Raw genomic sequence first — 20,345 nt, forward strand, 5'->3', positions numbered from 1 at the left:
GTAGTACTCCTGTTAGCTAACTGCAATCTAATAGAAATGACCTGTGGATGCGACGGAAAACTTACACAAAATGGTTTCGTTAAAACTTTCACTCTCTATCTTTGTCATCACGTGAAACCCTATCTCTATCTCTCATCATGTGAAACTGGATGACCGCACACGAATGTGCTGTCGTAGAGGGTGTCCCATTGGGTCCTTTCCTCACATTTTAGTCAGAATGTCAACCGTTAGAAGAAGATGGTTCTCCACCCTTGACGGCTCTAAATTTAGACAATGTTTTTTTTCTATAAAACACGAAATCTTCACAGCAAAAACCAAGCCAATACAGTATTAGTATTGCAGTCAACTTAGATTTTTTATTTTTTTTAGTTCAATTAATCTTTTTCTGGCAAGGTCTAGCTGGGCTGAATCTGATCCCGGTGAAAATCTGGGCTCAATCTCACAGACCTTGACCACTTCTAGAAACATTGTTCTAAAAAAACTATAAAAAAAAAAAGAAGGAAAATACAAAAAATGGTTCTTGGACCAATGGCATCGAAGCTCATTTTGGTCCTCTTTATGATTTCTTTCTGCATGCTGGTTCCAAGCTTGAAGGCAGAGACAGCAAATGACACCCTCAACATTGCTAACTTCGATGCCGTATGGCAGGAACGAGCCATGAAGGCTCAGAAGGCAGCCCTCAAGGCCTACCAACCCAACCCGGAACAAGTCACCGAGGACTTCAACGAAAGCGTTGAACAGTACGTAAATTCGACATTTCATCCTTAATTCTCTTCAAATTTTGTGTATGCGTTTCCCTCCCAATGTTTGTATCATTTCATCTGAATACATACTTTTAATAGAAAATCGACGATAATCAGTTAAATGGTACAAATAGTAGCGCTTGAAATTGATCATGCATGATGATAATGTGGGGTTTTTAACATTCACATTGTACATATATACGTCTCTTTATTAAAAGCGAGACGAGACGATAATTAGTTAGATGGTGCATATATCATTATTCGCAATTGATCATGCATAGTAATGCAGGACAAATAATATTCATCTTGTATATACACGGTTTCGGTAATCAATCAATTAAATGCTACAAATAGCAGTGCTCTTAATCGACCATGCATGATAATGCAGGACCGTCGTTGAGGAGGACCTTGAAGATGATCAGTCTGCGGGTAACAGCACAAGGAGGCATCTGAGAGGAAAACATAACAAGGGCCCTTGCAAGGCCACAAACCCGATCGACCGCTGCTGGAGGTGCCGGGCCAACTGGGCTAACAACCGCAAGAAGCTGGCCAGCTGCGTGAAAGGCTTTGGCCGCAAGACGCGCGGAGGCAAGAAAGGGGCTTACTACATTGTCACCGACTCTTCGGACGACAATGTCCATGACCCTAAGCCCGGAACCCTACGTCACGCCGTGATCCAAACGCAACCGTTGTGGATCATATTTGCACGTAGCATGGTCATCAGGCTGAGCCAAGAGCTCATAGTAACGAGCCACAAGACAATTGACGCACGAGGGGCAAATGTGCACATTGCTCATGGCGCAGGGATCACACTCCAGTTCGTTCAGAACGTGATTATTCATGGCCTCCGCATCCATGATACCGTACCAGGCAGCGGTGGTATGATCAGGGACTCCCTGAGCCACATCGGGATTCGCACACAGAGTGACGGAGATGGTATCTCCATTTATGGGTCGTCTAACATTTGGCTCGACCATCTTTCTATGTGGAATTGCGCGGATGGGCTCATCGACGCCATTCAAGGGTCTACTGCTATTACCATATCCAACTGCCACTTCACCCGTCACAACGACGTACGTTTATTTATTTAATAATAATCGCACGGAGATGTTATTAAAACTACAAAATAAGATAACAAAAAATGACTAATTGGTTAAACGAATGGTGCAGGTGATGCTTTTCGGGGCTAGCGATGCGTTTGCAGGGGATGCAATCATGCAAATAACGGTTGCATTTAACCATTTCGGCAAGGGATTGATACAGAGAATGCCAAGATGCAGATGGGGATTTGTCCATGTCGTGAACAATGACTACACACATTGGATCATGTATGCCATCGGAGGAAGCTCTCACCCCACAATTATCAGCCAGGGCAACCGATTCATCGCCCCACCAAACCAGGCTGCAAAAGAAGTACATAGACGAACACAATATTATCAATTAATATATAGGCACGAACACATAATTAATCAAGTGATGTAGTAATTTTGTGACGTTTGAATTTATAGGTGACGAAGAGAGACTATGCACCGGAGAGCGTGTGGAAGAGCTGGCAATGGAGATCAGAAGGAGATCTTATGATGAACGGAGCATTCTTTGTTCAGTCTGGAGTGCCGAACAAGAAGCATGGATTTGGCAAGTTAGACATGATCAAAGCAAAACCAGGCACATTCGTCACAAGGCTCACACGCTTTGCAGGTTCTCTCAACTGCAAGGTTGGCAAGAAGTGCTAAAACAAAAATAGAAGTGTTAACTATAATCAATGGCGATCAAATGGATAGGCGGCCGGCCGGTGCCGGAAGGTGAAGTGTGACAAATGAAGAGGAAGAAGCGGCAGTGATGTGCGGAGAAATGTGGATATAGATTCTTTATTTGTTTGTTTTTATTTGTGTTTATGTATTAACAAATCCAAGGGTTATATTGTAGTAATATTTACACCCTAAGCAAATAATGCGAGTACAAACAGCTTTTAATTTTTAGAGTAAACTGTAGCAATGGTTCCTTAATTTTAACTCAATTAGAGCAATGATCCTTCAACTAAAAATCTATTACCATTGGTCTCTTAACTCATCAAAACGTGAAGCTATGATCCCTCAACTAAAATTTCATTACCCTTGGTCCCTCAACTTTAATACAACTAGATAAATGATCCCTCAACTTTAACCCAATTAGAGCAATGATCCCTCAACTTTAACCCAATTGGAGCAATGGTCCATCAACTTTAACTCAATTGTAGCAATGATCCTTCTAACATAACTCATTTTGACAAAATTCTGACGAAGTTGAACGTTTTGATGAGTTGAGGGACCCCAAGTGTAATAATGATCATTCTAACTCATTTTGACAAAATTCTGACGAAGTTGACGAAAATGATCATAGCTACACATTTTGATGAGTTGAGGGACCCCAATTGTAGTAATGATCCTTCCAACATAACTCATTTTGACAAAATTCTGACGAAGTTGATGAAAATGACCATAGCTACACATTTTGATAGGTTGAGGGACCAATGGTAATGAATTTTTAGTTGAAGGATCATTGATCCAATTTTATTAAAATTGATGGACCATTGATACAATTTACTCTTTTTTTTTTCTTTGTTTTTTTGGGTTTTTTATATTTTTCTTTTGTAGCAAGAAATGTATATAGCTCGATTCATCTCTAAATAGTTATATTGTCTTTCAATTTGTTTTAATGAAACAGAAAATTACTTTATAAAAGAATAAGATTGTAGATAATGGAGTGATATCGCCGACTATCGTTCGTGGCAACACTACCGTTTTCAAGTAAATTAGAGTTGAAAGTACGAGTGCCTTGAAAGAAAATGTAGTTTTAGATTGATAGTTACAAGAAAATGTTTTTGCTCATCACCGTGATAATGATGATCACCACCCTATTAATTAATATTGGATAAGTATGATATGAATTAACCAAAAATAATTTAGGGAAATCATAAATGGGAGGCCTAACTATGTTGCACAGGCACAGCTAGGACATGATGATTAAAATATAATAAATATTACATATATTAAAAAAATATTATTTCAAATTCATAATATAACAAGATATTCACGCTAGATGTTGCGCATAAGATTAGAGAGAAAGGACTGAGGTTAGGTTGAAGTCAGGAATTCTTTTAGATTTTAGTTTTTATATTTCCAAAACTGCCCCAAAATGTTCTTTTTAAATTTACAAAAAAGCCCTTGTTGTGTCTTCACCCTGTCCAAGCCGTGTCTGAGCCGTGCCCAAGGTACATCGGCGTGTCCGATACTCTACTTCGGGGGGTTTTGGAGTGTCCGTGCACCTAGGGGCCTAATCGACAAATTCACTGATTGGACGATTGTGAAAGAAAATGGAGAGACCATATTTCCTGTGAAGTTCGGGCGTTGCAACAACATCATAGGCAACGGCGGCCACCGCGAATGCCGCCTTCGATTTCAATTAATGAAGATAGAAATGAGGGCTGAGATGGAGGCTGGATGCAGTTCTATTAATGGTGAAAGAAGCTGATCATATTTTTCTTAAAACTTTCCTTAAAGACAACATGATACATGCATGCAAGACACAATACTGGAGTCTTAGCACAAAAACGGGTTTTTTTATGCCTAATTAGGTCATCCAGTATAATGTTAACCAAACATTGTATAAATAAAATACATAGATGCATGAAAGAAACTAATGTAGATCCTACCGATGTGCCAAAGCCAACGGAAACACCACACTGCGAACCAAAAACTGGCTTGTTCCATTTTCTACCTTAATTTATGCACTTTCAATCAGATTCATTCCCCGAATCTATGTTCATGGGTTGGGGGTTCTTGTAACCACTGATTTCATCCTTGTAGCGTTCTTTATCTTGACGAGCCTTTGCTTCATATGGCTCCTTTTCCTCCGCTGAAAAAGGGAAAACATGACACTAAGTAATTCGCAAAAATTCATCATACTGTGGAAGCACAGAAGATGTAATTTAGTCGAATCACGTATACCTGACATCTTTTTCCACTTCTCTCCGAGTGCTCTCCCCACATCAGTAAACGCAATTCCAGGGTTCTCTCTCTTTACATTCTGTGGTCAACACAAATAAGGTCAATAATTTCCTTCAAAACATCAATAAAGAATCTGAACCGATTATTTGAAGGATTATTCCATTCCCAAACCAAAAGTTAGAACCAATCGACAGAAATTAAAACGCTCACATCTCTCTCCATATTTGAGAAGAACATAAAACCAGACATTGCTCTTTTCGGCGCATTTGGATCCTTTTTCTTCTTCTGTTTTTTCTTCTTTGAACCATCTTCACCTGCATCTTTGGTTTTTTGTTTCTTCGAAGATGATACCTTGGAAGTTGAAGGTTCCTTTCTAGACTCCTTTTTCGCAGGCTTCTGAAATTGACAATTCATGTTAAATTGACCCTTCTCAAAATTATTAGGCCAACAAAATTACTAGAAATGACTTGCCTCTTTTTCACCTCCACTTTCACTAGCATCTGAGTCATCCTCCCCAGAGTCATCAGTAGGAGAACCTCCATCGTCCTTGTCAATAACAAAATCTTCATCCTGCCAAAGTTCAACATGTTTGACACATTTAGACTGGAATATCACACGACACATGTCAACACAAAAGCGCACTTGCAGAAACACACATACGGATGCATGAAACAACTAGGACTAACCACAATTAAAGCATGCTTTGAGGAAAACAGTCATGACAATACCAACTATCCAAAAAAAAATTGATCAAAGTACAAACCACACAATTAATGTATGTTTTATGTTAAGTGTGGATGGAGTTTCTATTACAAGTGTACATAAGTGTCCTGTTCACAAACATCCACTTTTACAAACTACAGAAGAACTTTCAGCATTTTACAGATCAACGAAGGATACACTACCAATAGGGAAGAAAAATCCAAGTAGTTTGCAAAACTATCCTAATAGTGCAACCCATGAAATTTTCAATCCAAAGAGAATCAGACCAAAAATAAAACACAAGTAACAAAATAATATAGGATAGATGTTCCACCTCTTCATCGCTCTCATCATCACCAGCTTCATTCTTCACACGAACAAGATGTGGGTCAACAGCATCATCGTCTGCGTCATCAAGAAGAGGAGCCACACCACCATTTGCTGCTTGGCCCTCTCCTAAGTTCATGATTTTGAGGCCCTTTGAACTACACATGACGAGTGGCCAAATGGTCAAATTTTAAAATCCACAGCACCATTGACCTACTATGGAAAATAACCAGTACTCATTACCAACCTGATGAAGTCAAAAAGATTATGATATTCATTCCTCTGAATGTTTCGGAACAGGTGTTCTTGCTCACTTTTGAGTCTGATGAGAAGATCAAAATAGTGCATATTTGAGCCTCCAGCACCATGCCTCTCAAATTCCACATAGTCAATCTAGTAACAGAAACACCAAGAAGAAAAAGGGTGATGTTCCACTTATCAATCAGGTTATTGTTATACCAGCACTATAATATCGATCGAATGCATGCAAATTCTACCTGATCATGAAGAATAAGGGTGGGAGGTTTTGGTAGGAAAAAGAAGCTCTTCTCAAGAGGATATAGAACTCCATCTTCAGCTTTCAGTGAAGATTTGACAGCATAACCATCTTGACAGCTGCGGAATTTTCCTGGTTTCGTAACTTTGGCACCAGACAAGCCACGCAATATTGTGGTGAACACTTCATGCATTAGTCCCTGTTTATTAAACATAAAAGAATAACAGCAGCACAAGTCAATTAGCACACTGTTTCAAATAAATAAAACAACTGTTTGCTAGATTACAATCTTCAGGAGAGTCGAAGGTATTATCTACCTTATAAGATAGTTCTAACTTGTCCTTGTATTTCGTGTTCAAAAGTTCTTCACTCATGGTCAGTTCGGTTTGATACACAAGGTCAGTTTCAAACTTCAAAAGATAGAAGAAGTCAATTGAAGGAAGCATTTAAAAATATCAAACAGGTGATCAACAAGGAAAAGAAACAAACACTACCTGCAAAACAATATGCGGGTACAATGTTTGGCCTTTACGGATGGGAGGATCAAGAGTGACAACAACAAAGGTATGAGGCTGGTTAGACTGCAGAAACAAAGAAGAATGTATTAAAGGTATGCCAAAGCCACAAAAACTAGTTCCAGGACTGAAGTAATTAGAACACCGATAGTCCTATTAGCTCTTGAAGAGAACTCACTAATGTGCATGGAACAATGTGATAGGTACTCAGATAATTATGTATAACAAAAGCTTTGAGAATATAACAAGTGAAAAACTAATTATTAAAGCCCAAGATAGGAATGAAACCCTAGGAAGTAGAAACAGACGAACAACACTGCTGTACTGAATTTTGAAATCATTAGCCCCTTGAAGCCGCAAGAATGAAAGATGAAGTTCCACACTGTAGCGACCCCTATATTAAACAAGTACTTCCGTTAGCCTGGCATTGCATATGGAAAGAAATCCAAGCACCAGCATATGACATATGCACATAATCTAATAAATACAGATGGCGCATGTTCCCATGAGAGTGTGGATTGATGTAGGTGCACTATCCCTAGTATTTTCATTAATATGTACCTTGGTGTGAGGATTGCAATGCTATCAAATGTGGTAACAGCATCTTCACCTCCAGCACCAACATCTGCCATTGACATGATTTTGTCACGAAAAACCTACATAATATTCAATTAGAAAAGATGAATAAATCAATTGCAATCAATGAAAAAAATGACCTACAAAACTCTCATCACGTATAAAAAACAAACTCACCTGAGCAGGAGGATGACTCTCGTCACCAACAAATTGAGTGTTGGAGTTAGGTATATGAAAGCTTATTTCCATCAAAGAATCTTTCTGTAGTAAATATAACACAAAAACAAAAATACTCATAAGCAAACAACTCAGGATGGACCTAATAATTACTCGATTTTAACTACAAAAAAACTAGATTTTATGACAAAGAGAGCTTATATCTAACTATGAATATCTATAGAACCATAAGGATCGATGTAGAAAACTCCCACCATCTTTAGAAAAAAATAAAAGAAACACCAAATATAAGCAACAAACCTCATTAGCTCCTGTTGTATCATCCACGTGGAACTCTAAGATGACATCATTTTTCCCCTGAAGTTGTGTTTGTGAGACATCAGCCAAAGATACCTCAAATGCTTGCTTGGAGTCAACCAAGAAAGTCAGCATATTCCCTGCAAAATAACAGAATATCTGAAAATCATCCAAAATGATACATAGCAGTGTACTGCTTTAACAACCCAATGAGGCAACCAACAGAATCATATCATCAGAGAAGGAATCGTCCATGGAGGAAATGTAAAGAACATCAAAACAGAACTGCAGAAGACCATTTTTTAAGGATACTAAACATATGCAAAAGAAATGTCCAGTCGCTCTAAGACTCCACAAAAGACACATAAAGGTTTAGGTTGAAAAAAAGAGAAAAATAAAAGAACCAACTTCTAGCAGTTTCAGCTGCACATTATGTTTAAAGATGTAGCCAGCTGGAAGCATTTTCCTAACTGTCATCCTATGAGAATCTATCCGCACACCAAAAAATAAGGAAAGAGCAATTTACAAGAAAAAATTGTTCATAACAAAGAATGCAAGGAAGACCAAAACAAGTGATCACAGGCAACTTGAATATAAGAGAACATTACTGACCACTTAAATCGACTTCTCCCCAATTACGTCCGCTGACAGAAAGTTGCTTCTCTGCCGGTGTTAACCCACATGTATTTTGAAAATAATTGGTCAGACTAGTGACATCCTGCAATGCAAGAACAGAATCAAAGAGCCAACAATTAGTATGTAATTCATATCCCTGCACAGCATCACTGACTAAAAGCTAATTTTTTAGCCTATCATAGTTTTATGAATCAAAATCGCAATTCACATGTCTCAGATGCATGGGAAAAAAAAAATCAGTTTAGTCATCACCTTGTGAAACAAGTTCTTATGGACGCACATTTGATAAATAAGAATTTTTGTAGCATATTAAACAACAGCATAAGACAGGAAGTGGGTCAGTGAATAATTCCATGTAAATATTCACCAACCTGGTCACGAAATCCAATGAACTTGTAGTATAACCCGTCTTTTATCTGAACACTAAGTTGGTTAGTCTTTGGGACCTTCATCCATGTTACCCCAACAATGTCAGCTTTATCAACCTCAACTGCTTTACCCCCTCCCTGTTTTTTCCATAAAATCCCTCCTGAAAATATTTTTAGCTGCCCCGGATTCTGCATTCCACATATGAAACAACGAGTGAGTTTACATTTCCTCCATAGCTCAATCACCACTTCAGGTTTCACAATGTCAACAAATTCACAAATCTGAATATAAAGCAATAAACTTCTACTGAATGCAATCAAATTAGGGTTTTACAAGGAAGAAACTTGGGAAAAGGAACAATTTTCATGGCAACCAAACAGAGGATAACCCAAATTTCTCGTCACAAAAAGTGAAAGAATTTACTCAAAATTAAATTAATGGAAATTCAACGCGAACACCTGAAACAAAAATACGATTTCCTTATCCCCCAACCCTACGATTCCTGCTCAGCACAAAATTAATAATTACAAATTTCCCCACAACCAAATTGCACAAAAACCACAGAAATCCGGGAAGGAACAAATTAGGGTTTCAATTGGACCAGTAGAAAGAAAACCCAGCAATCGGAATCCCCCAAAATCCTCATTTCAACACGAAATTCGACCAACCCATATAAACCGAGACCACCGACATTCCCAAATCAAAGAGGACCCATTCATATCGCACTGCGAAATTTCGGAAGGCAAACCCCCGATCGAAGAACGAAATCCCAAAAAGTCAAGCTACGGCGAATCGGAATCGGGAAGAGAGACTCACCGTGCCGCCGCGGCCGCCGAGGGAGATATTGTTGAAGAGGTGGCCGTCTGTCATAGTTTATCACTATCGAGGAATCGAACCCAAGCTGCGGATTTAAGTTTCGAGCATGAGAGTACGAAGTAGTGAAGAAAGTAAGAGAGAGGGAGTGTGCGTTTGACAACGAGACGGTGGGAGGGGGGCGGTGCGCGCCAATTCAGAAGCGATTTTGGTGTTGCGCCGTTATTTTGAAACCCAAGGAAGCCCAACTATAAACTAATTGGGCTGGGTTGGTATCTAGCCCGTTCACAGGCCCGGTTGTACGGATTTGATTTAATTTTTTATTTTATTTTTTTGGTACAATGAAGTTTTAATTATCGATTGAGTTCAAGTGCGGTAATTCCTCTTCACTTGTGAGTGAGAGGTTTTAGGTTCGATTCTCGTTAAAGACGAAGTTGAACCACATTATTACTAGTCATTGTGAGGTTAATCTCACCTCCTCTTCCTTAGTGTAGATAACATCACTTGTTAAAAAAAAAAAAAAAAAAAAAAAAAAAAAAAAGTTGTAATTGGTATTTTTATCATAAAAAAGAAATGTATGTGGAACTCATATATTGAAAGGAAGTGTGTAACTAGTGAAGTTAGTTTTGTGTCTCTAAATAATATCATTTTTCGATATGTGATATGATAGAGGAGAATCGTGCACGAGTGCATGCTCTTAACAGCTTGAGAATCAAATTTTAGACCAAACATGCAACACCTCATGCCCCCCGTTTCACCATTGGCGTCGGTCATACCCACCACCATCTCTCACTTTCTCCTTCATCGACCATTGTTAATACCACAGTACATAGTAAAAGTTGTTCACGAATTCCATAGTGTTATAAGTCAAATGAGTCAAGGTTACGTGAGAAAGAGAGAATTCCCACGCATGTGATATGTCATCGTGGCATCCGCCCGGCCAATAAACGCGATGTCATTTGAGAACATGGAAACACAGCATCACGTTATTAGTCCATGATGTGACCGTGACATACCAAAGCGTAGCTAAGTCCTCCGATTTAAATAATTCATGGCAACAGCAAGCAATGAGTCAATATGTTTCAAACTTTCAAGTACTCAGCAACGTAATGTCTCCAAGACTCCGAAATTTCAACCCAAGTTTATTAGAGGCGACGGAGACTCATGATCAATATAGCACCACCCATTTCACCGCTTGATCTTGTAATTACCCGAACCCTTTGATCACTTACTACGACCTTCCCAAAGGAAGAGTTCATAAAGCTCAAATCCTTTCTGGTTTTTGAGTTGGGAAGAAGAAGAGGGGGTTTCAGCAAGTATTGGTTCTCCATAAGCTTCTTTGTTTTGGCGGGTATTCAAACTTAATCTAAAGTAAATAATTAGTTTTCAGTTTTGCTATTTAGTTGAATTTTTCGTTTATTTAGGCAAAAAATAGTCCATTGGATACAAAGAAACAGGAGAAGACATCCATTATCGGTTAAATACGAAACTACACGTATATAACTAATAGCATCAACTTAAATAATTTTAAAACCCACAACATCGAACCGCATTTTTGCTAGTATATACTGACAGTACAATTAACAAGTTCATTATCAGCTGTAAAATAATATATATTATTATTTTCAAAGAATATTGTTTTCAAATAATATTATTATCAAAGAATATTATTATTATTTTCAAAGCATCTAATTTCCTAGAAAACACCGTCGGATCCGTATAGGGAGCAAACTCCATAGATATCAGCCTCAAAAAAGCATCAGAATCGGAATGTAATTAAACATATTAGTTAAAAAGTAATTAAACATAAACAGTCCTAACTCTCCGATGAGCCCTAAGGAATGCCAGAATCAGAAACCGCCCTACTGTTTTAAAAATCATTATTTCTACAAACATTCCATCTTCAAAGTGGTTATCTTGATTTTTCTAGAGTGTTCTGGTTATATATATACATATAATATATACACAGACATATATATAAAAATAATAAGATAAACATGGTTGGCTACAATGACCAAGGTCAGCACACGCATTCTTTTTTTTATCTCTTATGTTTGTTGGATTGTTTTAGTCACTTTGTGCCAGCTGCCTGAAACTTGTTCAATATGCGAGTAATTAAACCTGTTCGATCATCAGTTATATTTTACAATGCTATTATGTGCGTGTCTCTCTTATATCATGTGACTAGATAGAGACATAGTTGCATATAACTAGTAACATCGAAGAATCTCGCACCGTAAATATTGGTAGTAGAATAAGAGCAAAATGAGGTTTATGAGTTTTAGAAATCACATATGAACAAATAAACAGTGGATAAATTTTGGGATTTATTTTTGACGTTTGAAAAGTTAGTTGAGTCTAACTTATCTAATCACTGTAGATGTGAATCAAGTCAGTTCATAAGAAACGTGTATGTATAGATTAAATCAGTTGATCACGACAATGTGTCAGCTGATTTTATTGCGCCCGAGTTTGAATCCTCCTCGCATAAAGTCGAATGGTTTGAAATATGGTAAAAAATAAATGATTATCTAATAATTAGTGAAAGGACGAGAAAACCCTTCAAGAATTGAAACTGGCATGAAACCTTGCACATGCTATGACTGGCATGCCGCATGCAGCAGCTAGCAACGAACCGGCCATATGAGCAACTCCAAAACCACATGGATCCATTAGAATTTTGGATCTTTGTGTTTACTTACTTACCAGAGTACAGACATTCAAAATTTTCTTAGAGGCTTTGATTTCATCGTTCCCCTAGTTTTTTGACCCAAAACAGTTGTGGCAACACAAAACAAAAACAGCATAAATCCAAAACAAGCACACAAATTATATATACGTTCAAATCCTTCCTTCAGGTTCAAGCAACCACGGAAACAAGGACCACAGAAACAAAGAAAGAAGAGTAAAAAAAACAATCTGATCGAGATGGAGTTGATGATGGTGAAGAATGAAGAAAACCGTGGGAGGCGCCGCCTGAGTGCAGCAGACCGCGAGGTTCAGGCAGCCCGGTGTGTCAAGAGAAGGAGACGAGACCCACCTGCAGTCACGGTTAGTTCTGACAACAACCAGATTGAGCTACAGTTGCCTCAAAAGCCGGCTGATCAAACTCCTGCTACCACCATGAAGAGAAGCTCGAGATTTCGTGGTGTCAGCAGGTTAGAACAGAACAAAAGTTCCAATGGTTTTCTGGTTTCTTCTTTCGTGTGTAAAAATATTAAGGTAATTTGTTTGTTTAACAGGCATCGATGGACTGGTCGATTCGAAGCTCACTTGTGGGATAAGCTCTCTTGGAATATAACACAGAAGAAGAAAGGGAAACAAGGTATAGATTATAACATCCATTTTTTTTTCTTTTTTAATTTTACTTCATTACGTTTAATTGTTTATCCTTCTGGTATTGATATCTTGTGTTCTATCGTATCGCTTTTGAATGGGCTATTTGGACTGAGCAGTTTACCTTGGAGCTTATGATGAAGAAGAATCTGCTGCAAGAGCATATGATCTAGCTGCGCTTAAGTATTGGGGTGCATCGACCTTCACCAACTTCGCAGTACGCATTTTTCGCTCATCGAATCTGATCGGCAAGTTATGAGTTTTTGTATTCTTTTGGAAGTTTAACATAAAAACCCTACTGCTTACAGATATCGGACTATGAGAAAGAAATCGAGATCATGCAATCTGTGACGAAAGAAGAGTATTTGGCCTCGTTAAGAAGGTACGACTTCAGACATCATCTTGCAGTAAGACTTCTGAAATTCGGAATTTCCTTGATCATGAGTTTCCTAAAAGATTATTTGTTTCTTTTTTGTTACAGAAAAAGCAGTGGATTTTCAAGAGGTGTATCGAAGTACAGGGGAGTTGCAAGGTAATAGTCTTATTATTTCGATGATCTTCGAATCAAATTCTTCGAAAAATTATTAACGAGAAAAATGTCCAACGGTTATTTGGTGCATATTTTGCAGGCACCATCACAATGGCAGATGGGAAGCGAGAATCGGACGAGTTTTCGGAAACAAGTACCTCTACCTTGGCACTTACGGTAAGTTATCTTCAAATGCAAATACTAGCTAGGAAATTGGGAAATAAGCTTTCACAAAATAGGAAACTGAAAAATAATTTGTGCAGCACGTTTGTTCTTTATTAAAAACGATATATTCACACATTATTGACGATATATCAACAATCAGTTCTTTATTAAAGAACAGACGTCCGCTCCATGGACTATTGAAATCATAAGAAATAGAATTTGCACATACTGAGCAATGTGTTTCTATGTCATCTCAGGTACGCAAGAGGAAGCAGCTCGGGCCTACGACATTGCAGCGATTGAGTACAGAGGAATCAATGCCGTCACCAATTTTGACTTGAGTTCTTACATAAGATGGTTGAAGCCAAAAGCAGGCGACACCATAGCCACTCAAGAACTAGAGGCAGTCACAGAGCCTCAGAAAATGCCATTCATGGCCAACGGCTACATCCCTGCTGACGAAACGTCCTTCCCACACACCAATCCTTTTCCCTCTGACTGCCTGAACTCTCCGCGGAACCAAGAAGTCACCCGAAGCAGCACCAATCTTAACGCCGGCAGCAAGTCATCCTCTCCCACCGCGCTTGGCCTTCTTCTTCAATCTTCAATTTTCCGAGAGCTGGTTCAGAAGAACTCGAATCTCTCCGAGGATGACAGCACTGACGATGAAGAACCAAAGAACCAACCGCAGGCTGGCAGCGACGAAGAGTATGGTGGGATCTTCCATGCTGGAACCGGTGAAAACCCTTTTGTTTGCTCCTCCAGCACTGACGGCGACAATCCATGGAACAACATCGCAAGCACGATTTTGCTCAATCAACCCACAAAGGCAAATGCTTCAGACTCTCTATTTTTCTTTTCTTAGATGAATGCCAAACAGAACAAGGACTCGTTCGTACGGGAAGAAAATTTTGTAAAAACTGGCGCTTCAAAAGTACATAGTTTGAGATTGATGCAGCATATCGATGTAAATTAGACACCTTAATAACGTCAAGTATATGGTTTTGGGAATGTAATGTCTATAAACTCTTTCGGATTTGCGATAATTTCATCTTGCCTTGGTTTGAATTATGCCTAATCACACGAAAACGAAAGAACATTTTCGATTGAGGAAAGTCATTCAAGTCTGCGTAGACATGAAATCGACAGGTACAACAATGGTTTTTGCGCAAAAGTGAAGCACAATTGTAAGTTTAACCATTTGATCTCTGTTTTCCAGATCATTTCTATTCCGTTTCTGCACCAAACACTTCATTCAAATTTTTTTTTGGCCAACCGACTTCGGCATTCTGTGGAACCAAGTGTTAGCTCGCATCTGCTATGGTCTCACACTGGGTTCCACAGATCGTGTATACCTGTGTTGTATAAACGGTTCACATGGAAGTCGGTCTAAAAGAACAACTAAGAAACAACGCCACCATAAAAGTAACACGAACCCTAGAATTCTACGAACAGCATACCGTTAGTGGTAATTCGGTAAGTAAGGAACTCAAAGAAGTAAATGGGCAAAGTAACAAGTTAAAATGCAGTAAAGTTATGAGCAAAACTGAAGACTAGTGCCTGACATACGAATCGTATTTCTTACAGAAATACAGTGTAGTATTGAAATCAAAAGATACAAACTTCACTTCCTCTAAGCTTCAAAATTGCTTACGTTTATTTCGAAAGACTTTATCTCGTTTGGAATGAAGATAAAAGGCAAAAACGATAACAAATGCCACAATAAAGATCCCGTTCCATGGAATGGGCGGGTCCTTGAAACATACAAGGGATGCCTCCACGTCTTGGGTGGCTTGATAGACGAGAGACTGCATGGCGTATAGGTCGTGGTCTGAGACCCGCAAATAAAACAAAGCCATCTCGAAATCCAAAAGTGACATTGCAGAGACTGATTTGTCCAGCTTATACTTGAACAAGTTCCACCTCTGTATGAACTCAACATGTTGACTACGCTTAAGGAGCTTTCTTTCCCCACCATGTGCAGCTAAGGATTCGAGAACATCTACAGCAGTTGATATGCTGTAATTCATTGATGTCAAAAGAACATTTCTCCGAGCAGCATCCTTCTGCACAAATGATAAGGATGAAATCTCAGAGAATGGCCCAAACGGAGTCTGGCCGATACTCCATGTGTAATCCACCAATGTAGTATTGTGCCTAGGGCTCCAGAGCATATGGGTTGGTGACACTCCCCACATGCTCTGCAAAATTGAACCAACAAGTGGTCTCTCAAGCTCTCTCGTTTGCGTAAACACATGATGCCCATTACAGCTATAATCACTCACAGTCTGCGTGCTCTTTGTCCTCACTGCAATAACCATGTCTTTGAAAGCAACCGATTGGTGATACCTATCGAGCAACAACAGAATGTTGTAGTCCAAATCAAACACATAAACAGGAAGAACCCGACCAAAATCCTCCTCAGCGAACCCTGCCACTCTCCTAAACTCGTCAGCCGAATCAGACAATATTTGATGCAATCGCTTCGAGTCCAAATACTCACTTGCAATCAAAGTATAGTTATCAAACAAGAACCTCGATGTATACGAGTTAATAGACCTCGAAATCGCAAATGAACAAATCGGGCAATCTGAGTAACTCACCCTATTAGTCCTGAAACTCAAACTCTGACCCCCTAACAACAAACCATTACTATTTGCCTCATCCATAAACGTCCTCTCAATCGATTTCCAATCCAAACCACTCGAGTCCTTACCGCCATCGGACCCATAAACATGTATAAACTGAACGATCAATGAATTCTCAAACTGAACAGGAATTCTCAAAGAGGGAACAAGAAGAACCTGGTAAGCACTCCAAGCCAAGGATGCCAAGTTAGCAAGCAACGCCTTTTCAGACCTTGGGTGGCCGTGCAACGCCGCTAACGGATGAAATTCGCCTCTGGGCAAAACCCCATCACCTGAAAGCGCCGGGCCATAATCGACCGGTCCGGCGCCCAAATCGATCCAGATATACCGGTCTTTCCCGGTCCAAATGCTGCCCAAACACTTGGTGAATGCAGGGGAAGAGTCCCCAGATCCGTAATTGTAAGCATAGGGTTTGGATTGCTGACCCAAATCGAGAAAATATAAGTAAACCCCATGAACCGGCTTCTCCTTCTCGAAGTCCTGCTTGATGATTTGGTCGATGGAGTCGTAGGGGATTGAGAGGAGCGGCGATCGGAGGCTGGAGGTGGTTTTGGCGAGCTCAGAGCTTAGGGTTTTGGTGAGGAGGGAGGCGAGAGAGGGGGAATGAGAGACGTCCAGGTGGAGAGAGTGCTGGACGGCGAGGCGGTGGGAGAGGGATTCGTAGGGCGCGATGACGTGGAAGTGGTTGGAGGGTTGGGAGGCGGCGGAGAGGAAGGAGGAGAGGAGGGCGGTGGAGCTGGCGGGGAAGGAGGGGCCGACGAGGCGGACGTGGAGTGAGAGAGGGAGGGAGAGGGAGAGTAGGGAAGAGATGAGGGAGTGGGGGGCGTGGGAGAGAGGGGAAGAATGGGAAAGGGAGTTTTTGAGGGAGGAGGAGAGAGAGAGAAAGGAGTCGTTGGTGGCATGGCGGTCAAGGCGGGATTGGTGGGTGAGGATGGTGTCGAGACCGAGGATCGGAGCTGAGCTGGCGGTGGTTATGGCGGCGGTTAGGATCAGGAGAAGGAGCAGAGTAGTGGTGGTGGCCATGGCGGTCCTCGAGGTCACTGTGATTTCACTGATTTGGCGGACTGAAATGAAGTTGTGCGGCTTGGTCCGAGACTCTACACTATTTCGTTTTTCTTTTGTTCTTTCTTGTTTAGGGAAAAAAAATGAGGCTGGTGTTTGGGGTCTTTCTGTTCAGAAAGCACTTGAGCAAAAAATATTCAAAAAGCACTTTTCTTCACGAGTCTTTGTTTTTTTATTAAAAGTGCGTTTTTGATAAAATATTAAATAAAATAAAATCCAAAATTACGTTCTCACAAGCAGTTTTAACTCAAAAGTGCTAACGATAAGTACACTTACATGTACTTCTTAAAAAAGCACTTTTAAATGTTTTTACACAAGGTAGTGTTTTTCACACACTTATCTCAATTTTTGACCGTCGAATTGAATGAATTGAAAAAGATCAATGACAAAAAATTTAAAAAGGTGTGCGTAAGCAATTCTAAGTATATGAACATTTACTTACAGAAACACGTCGTAAGTAATGGCACAACTCACATTGCAACATCTTGATAAAATCAAGCGTTATCATTAGCATCACAATTTAGTAATATTTCTAATTGCAACGTATTAAGTTCGACTTTTATAAATGACAAGCCAGATATCTAATCGTGGCAAGCTCGACCATTTACTTGATTGACAAGTGTGGAGTTACACAACAAAATGAATCGGCGTTTTCAATAATGGCACTGTTCTTTCTTTTACAAATTTCCGACGTAAGCAGACAACTAATATGAACAAAAGACATCGGCATATCCGTAGGCATTCTTATATTTTAGGGTTCACTGTTGGTGTTTGTTAACACTCAAATCCAAAAAACCACATCGAACTTTTGGGTCTTCGGGTTTAACAAACATAGTACGGACACAAAAATGTTGTCGCAGAATGCTCCGAGATCATCGTCTCCTTTGTTTTCTGTTACAAAACGGTTGTGGCAACAGAAAACTAATCAGGATACATCCAAAACAAGCACACAACTTATATATACACTCCAACATCCTTCCTTACAGCTCAAGCAACCACATCGACAACCACCACCGGATTTGATAACGACGAGGGGAGCAGTTTATTTGGAGAGATGGAGTTCATGATGGTGAAGAATGAAGAGATCGCGGGGAGGCGCCGCCTGAGCACAGCAGATCCCGAGGCTCAGGCGGCCCGGTGTGTCAAGAGAAGGAGAAGAGACCCACCTGCAGTTGGTGGCAACAGCCAGAGTCAGCAGCAGTTGGCACAAAAGCCGGCTGATCAAACTTCTGCTGCCACCACAGTAAAGAGAAGCTCGAGATTTCGTGGTGTCAGCAGGCATCGGTGGACTGGTCGATTCGAAGCTCACTTGTGGGACAAGCTATCTTGGAATTCTACACTGAAGAAGAAGGGGAAACAAGGTAGGTTATGACTTTCATCGTCGCATTTTGCCTGCATTTCTTTTTTCGCCTGGATACTGATATCGTATTGCGCTTTTGAATGGACTATTTGGACTGAGCAGTTTATCTTGGAGCTTACGATGAAGAAGAATCTGCTGCAAGAGCATATGATCTAGCTGCACTTAAGTACTGGGGAGCATCGACTTTCACCAACTTTCCGGTACGAATTTTACATAGTATATCGAGTTTATATTCAGAAAAGCTAAGAATTTTAACATAAAATATCTGGTCTTAAACCTTGATGATTCTGCTTACAGATATCTGACTACGACAATGAAATCAAGATCATGCAATCTGTGACAAAAGAAGAGTATTTGGCCTCGTTAAGAAGGTAACATCTTCAAACATCTTTTCGCAGAAAAGACTTTCACTGAGGATTTTCGTTTAATAGTTTCCTGAAAGAATTATTTGTTCCTTTGTTTCAGAAAGAGCAGTGGATTTTCAAGAGGTGTATCTAAGTACAGAGGAGTTGCAAGGTAAAATTCTCAAAATTTCGATGATCTTCGAATCAAATCCTGCGAAATATACTAATGAAGAAAGTGTCTGAAGAACTGTTTGATGAATATTTTGCAGGCATCATCACAACGGTAGATGGGAAGCGAGAATAGGAAGAGTTCTTGGAAATAAGTACCTTTACCTTGGCACTTACGGTGAGTTATCTCATTATTTTTGTTCGAATCCACCTCTCTCCAAATATCGCTCGTATCAGGAAAATATAATGAAAAAGGAGTTTCCAATTACTGAGAAATGTGCTTTTATCGCGTTGCAGGTACGCAAGAGGAAGCGGCTCGTGCCTATGACATTGCAGCAATTGAGTACAGAGGGATCAACGCCATGACCAACTTCGACTTGAGTTCTTACATAACATGGTTGAAGTCAAGAGCAGACGACGTGATAGCTACTCCACAGGTACCAGAGGCAGTCACAAAGCCCAAGAATGCACCATTCGCGGCCAGCAGCTACATCACAACCGAGGAATCTCCCTTCTCACTCACAAATCCTTTTGCCTCTGATTACGTACACTCTCCTCGAAAGCAAGAAGTTATCGGCAGCAGCAAATCATCTTCTCCCACTGCGCTTGGCCTACTCCTCCAATCTTCAGTATTCAGACAACTGGTTCAGAAGAACTCAAGTTTCTCGGAGGATGACAGCACTGACGGCGAAGAACCAAAGAACCAACCTCAGGCTGATGGCGATGATGAGTTCGGTGGAATAATCTACAACGGAATTGGTGGCAGCCCTTTTGTTAGCTCTTCCAACATTGATGGAGACTTTACATGGAATAACTTTACAAGCTCGATTTTCGCATAGTCAATCAACAAAAGCGGATGCCTCAGACTCCAAATGTTTCTTTTTTTGGACACCAACGAAACGAAACAGAACTTGTTCATACTTGTAAATAGCAGAAATGGCGCATCAAAAGTAAATAGAATGAGATTTGGTGCTGCATTTCGTTGTAAATTAAACCACGTAAAGCATTGGTTACATGTAATATTCTCAATAACATCGAGTGTACAAACTCTTGATTTTCCATCTCACCTCATTTTAATCTATAAGACTATTAGACC

General features: G+C 39.9%; 4 protein-coding genes and 1 pseudogene across 4 annotated transcripts; 3 read left to right on the plus strand and 2 right to left on the minus strand.

Annotated features, from left to right (window-relative positions):
- Window positions 1-315: 315 nt before the first annotated feature.
- Window positions 316-2,787, plus strand: LOC137738985 (Pectate lyase family protein). Its single transcript, XM_068478456.2, has 4 exons — window positions 316-740; window positions 1,132-1,816; window positions 1,914-2,156; window positions 2,252-2,787. Exons 1-4 carry the CDS (start codon window positions 514-516, stop codon window positions 2,474-2,476), a joined length of 1,380 nt encoding a protein of 459 aa, XP_068334557.2. The 5' UTR covers window positions 316-513; the 3' UTR covers window positions 2,477-2,787.
- A 1,534-nt stretch (window positions 2,788-4,321) lies between these two features.
- On the minus strand, window positions 4,322-9,861 carry LOC137738984 (FACT complex subunit SSRP1). Its single transcript, XM_068478454.2, has 16 exons — window positions 9,641-9,861; window positions 8,827-9,012; window positions 8,432-8,537; window positions 7,823-7,959; window positions 7,523-7,606; window positions 7,331-7,425; window positions 7,058-7,163; window positions 6,749-6,835; window positions 6,572-6,664; window positions 6,256-6,453; window positions 6,006-6,151; window positions 5,766-5,916; window positions 5,201-5,299; window positions 4,940-5,125; window positions 4,730-4,808; window positions 4,322-4,637 (listed from the first exon to the last, which is right to left on the minus strand). Exons 1-16 carry the CDS (start codon window positions 9,692-9,694, stop codon window positions 4,516-4,518), a joined length of 1,929 nt encoding a protein of 642 aa, XP_068334555.1. The 5' UTR covers window positions 9,695-9,861; the 3' UTR covers window positions 4,322-4,515.
- A 2,450-nt stretch (window positions 9,862-12,311) lies between these two features.
- LOC137738986 (AP2-like ethylene-responsive transcription factor At1g79700) lies at window positions 12,312-14,735 on the plus strand. The gene is made up of 7 exons (XM_068478457.2): window positions 12,312-12,795; window positions 12,880-12,962; window positions 13,093-13,190; window positions 13,282-13,355; window positions 13,455-13,505; window positions 13,603-13,679; window positions 13,925-14,735. Exons 1-7 carry the CDS (start codon window positions 12,566-12,568, stop codon window positions 14,530-14,532), a joined length of 1,221 nt encoding a protein of 406 aa, XP_068334558.1. The 5' UTR covers window positions 12,312-12,565; the 3' UTR covers window positions 14,533-14,735.
- A 466-nt stretch (window positions 14,736-15,201) lies between these two features.
- Window positions 15,202-17,517, minus strand: LOC148694024 (uncharacterized). The gene has a single exon (XM_088699922.1). The coding sequence runs from the start codon at window positions 17,336-17,338 to the stop codon at window positions 15,308-15,310; it is 2,031 nt and encodes a 676-aa protein (XP_088556048.1). The 5' UTR covers window positions 17,339-17,517; the 3' UTR covers window positions 15,202-15,307.
- A 914-nt stretch (window positions 17,518-18,431) lies between these two features.
- Window positions 18,432-20,176, plus strand: LOC137738808 (AP2-like ethylene-responsive transcription factor AIL5; annotated as a pseudogene).
- The last annotated feature ends 169 nt before the right edge of the window (window positions 20,177-20,345 follow it).

The sequence above is a fragment of the Pyrus communis genome, chromosome 9 (genome assembly GCF_041283825.1).
Source record: "Pyrus communis isolate YQ-2024b chromosome 9, ASM4128382v1, whole genome shotgun sequence".
Taxonomy (NCBI): domain Eukaryota; kingdom Viridiplantae; phylum Streptophyta; class Magnoliopsida; order Rosales; family Rosaceae; genus Pyrus; species Pyrus communis.

Excerpts from the sequence above, each read along its gene's own strand:
- LOC148694024 (XM_088699922.1), bottom strand. The coding sequence starts at position 17,338 with ATGGCCACCACCACTACTCTGCTCCTTCTCCTGATCCTAACCGCCGCC.
- LOC137738985 (XM_068478456.2), top strand. The coding sequence starts at position 514 with ATGGTTCTTGGACCAATGGCATCGAAGCTCATTTTGGTCCTCTTTATG. Across the intron at positions 1,817-1,913 it reads ACTTCACCCGTCACAACGAC|GTGATGCTTTTCGGGGCTAG; the intron begins GTACGTTTATTT and ends CGAATGGTGCAG. Across the intron at positions 2,157-2,251 it reads CAAACCAGGCTGCAAAAGAA|GTGACGAAGAGAGACTATGC; the intron begins GTACATAGACGA and ends TTGAATTTATAG.
- LOC137738986 (XM_068478457.2), top strand. The coding sequence starts at position 12,566 with ATGGAGTTGATGATGGTGAAGAATGAAGAAAACCGTGGGAGGCGCCGC. Across the intron at positions 12,963-13,092 it reads GAAGAAGAAAGGGAAACAAG|TTTACCTTGGAGCTTATGAT; the intron begins GTATAGATTATA and ends TGGACTGAGCAG. Across the intron at positions 13,191-13,281 it reads CGACCTTCACCAACTTCGCA|ATATCGGACTATGAGAAAGA; the intron begins GTACGCATTTTT and ends TACTGCTTACAG.
- LOC137738984 (XM_068478454.2), bottom strand. The coding sequence starts at position 9,694 with ATGACAGACGGCCACCTCTTCAACAATATCTCCCTCGGCGGCCGCGGC. Across the intron at positions 5,126-5,200 it reads AAAGTGGAGGTGAAAAAGAG|AAGCCTGCGAAAAAGGAGTC; the intron begins GCAAGTCATTTC and ends TGTCAATTTCAG. Across the intron at positions 4,809-4,939 it reads TCTCAAATATGGAGAGAGAT|AATGTAAAGAGAGAGAACCC; the intron begins GTGAGCGTTTTA and ends TGTTGACCACAG.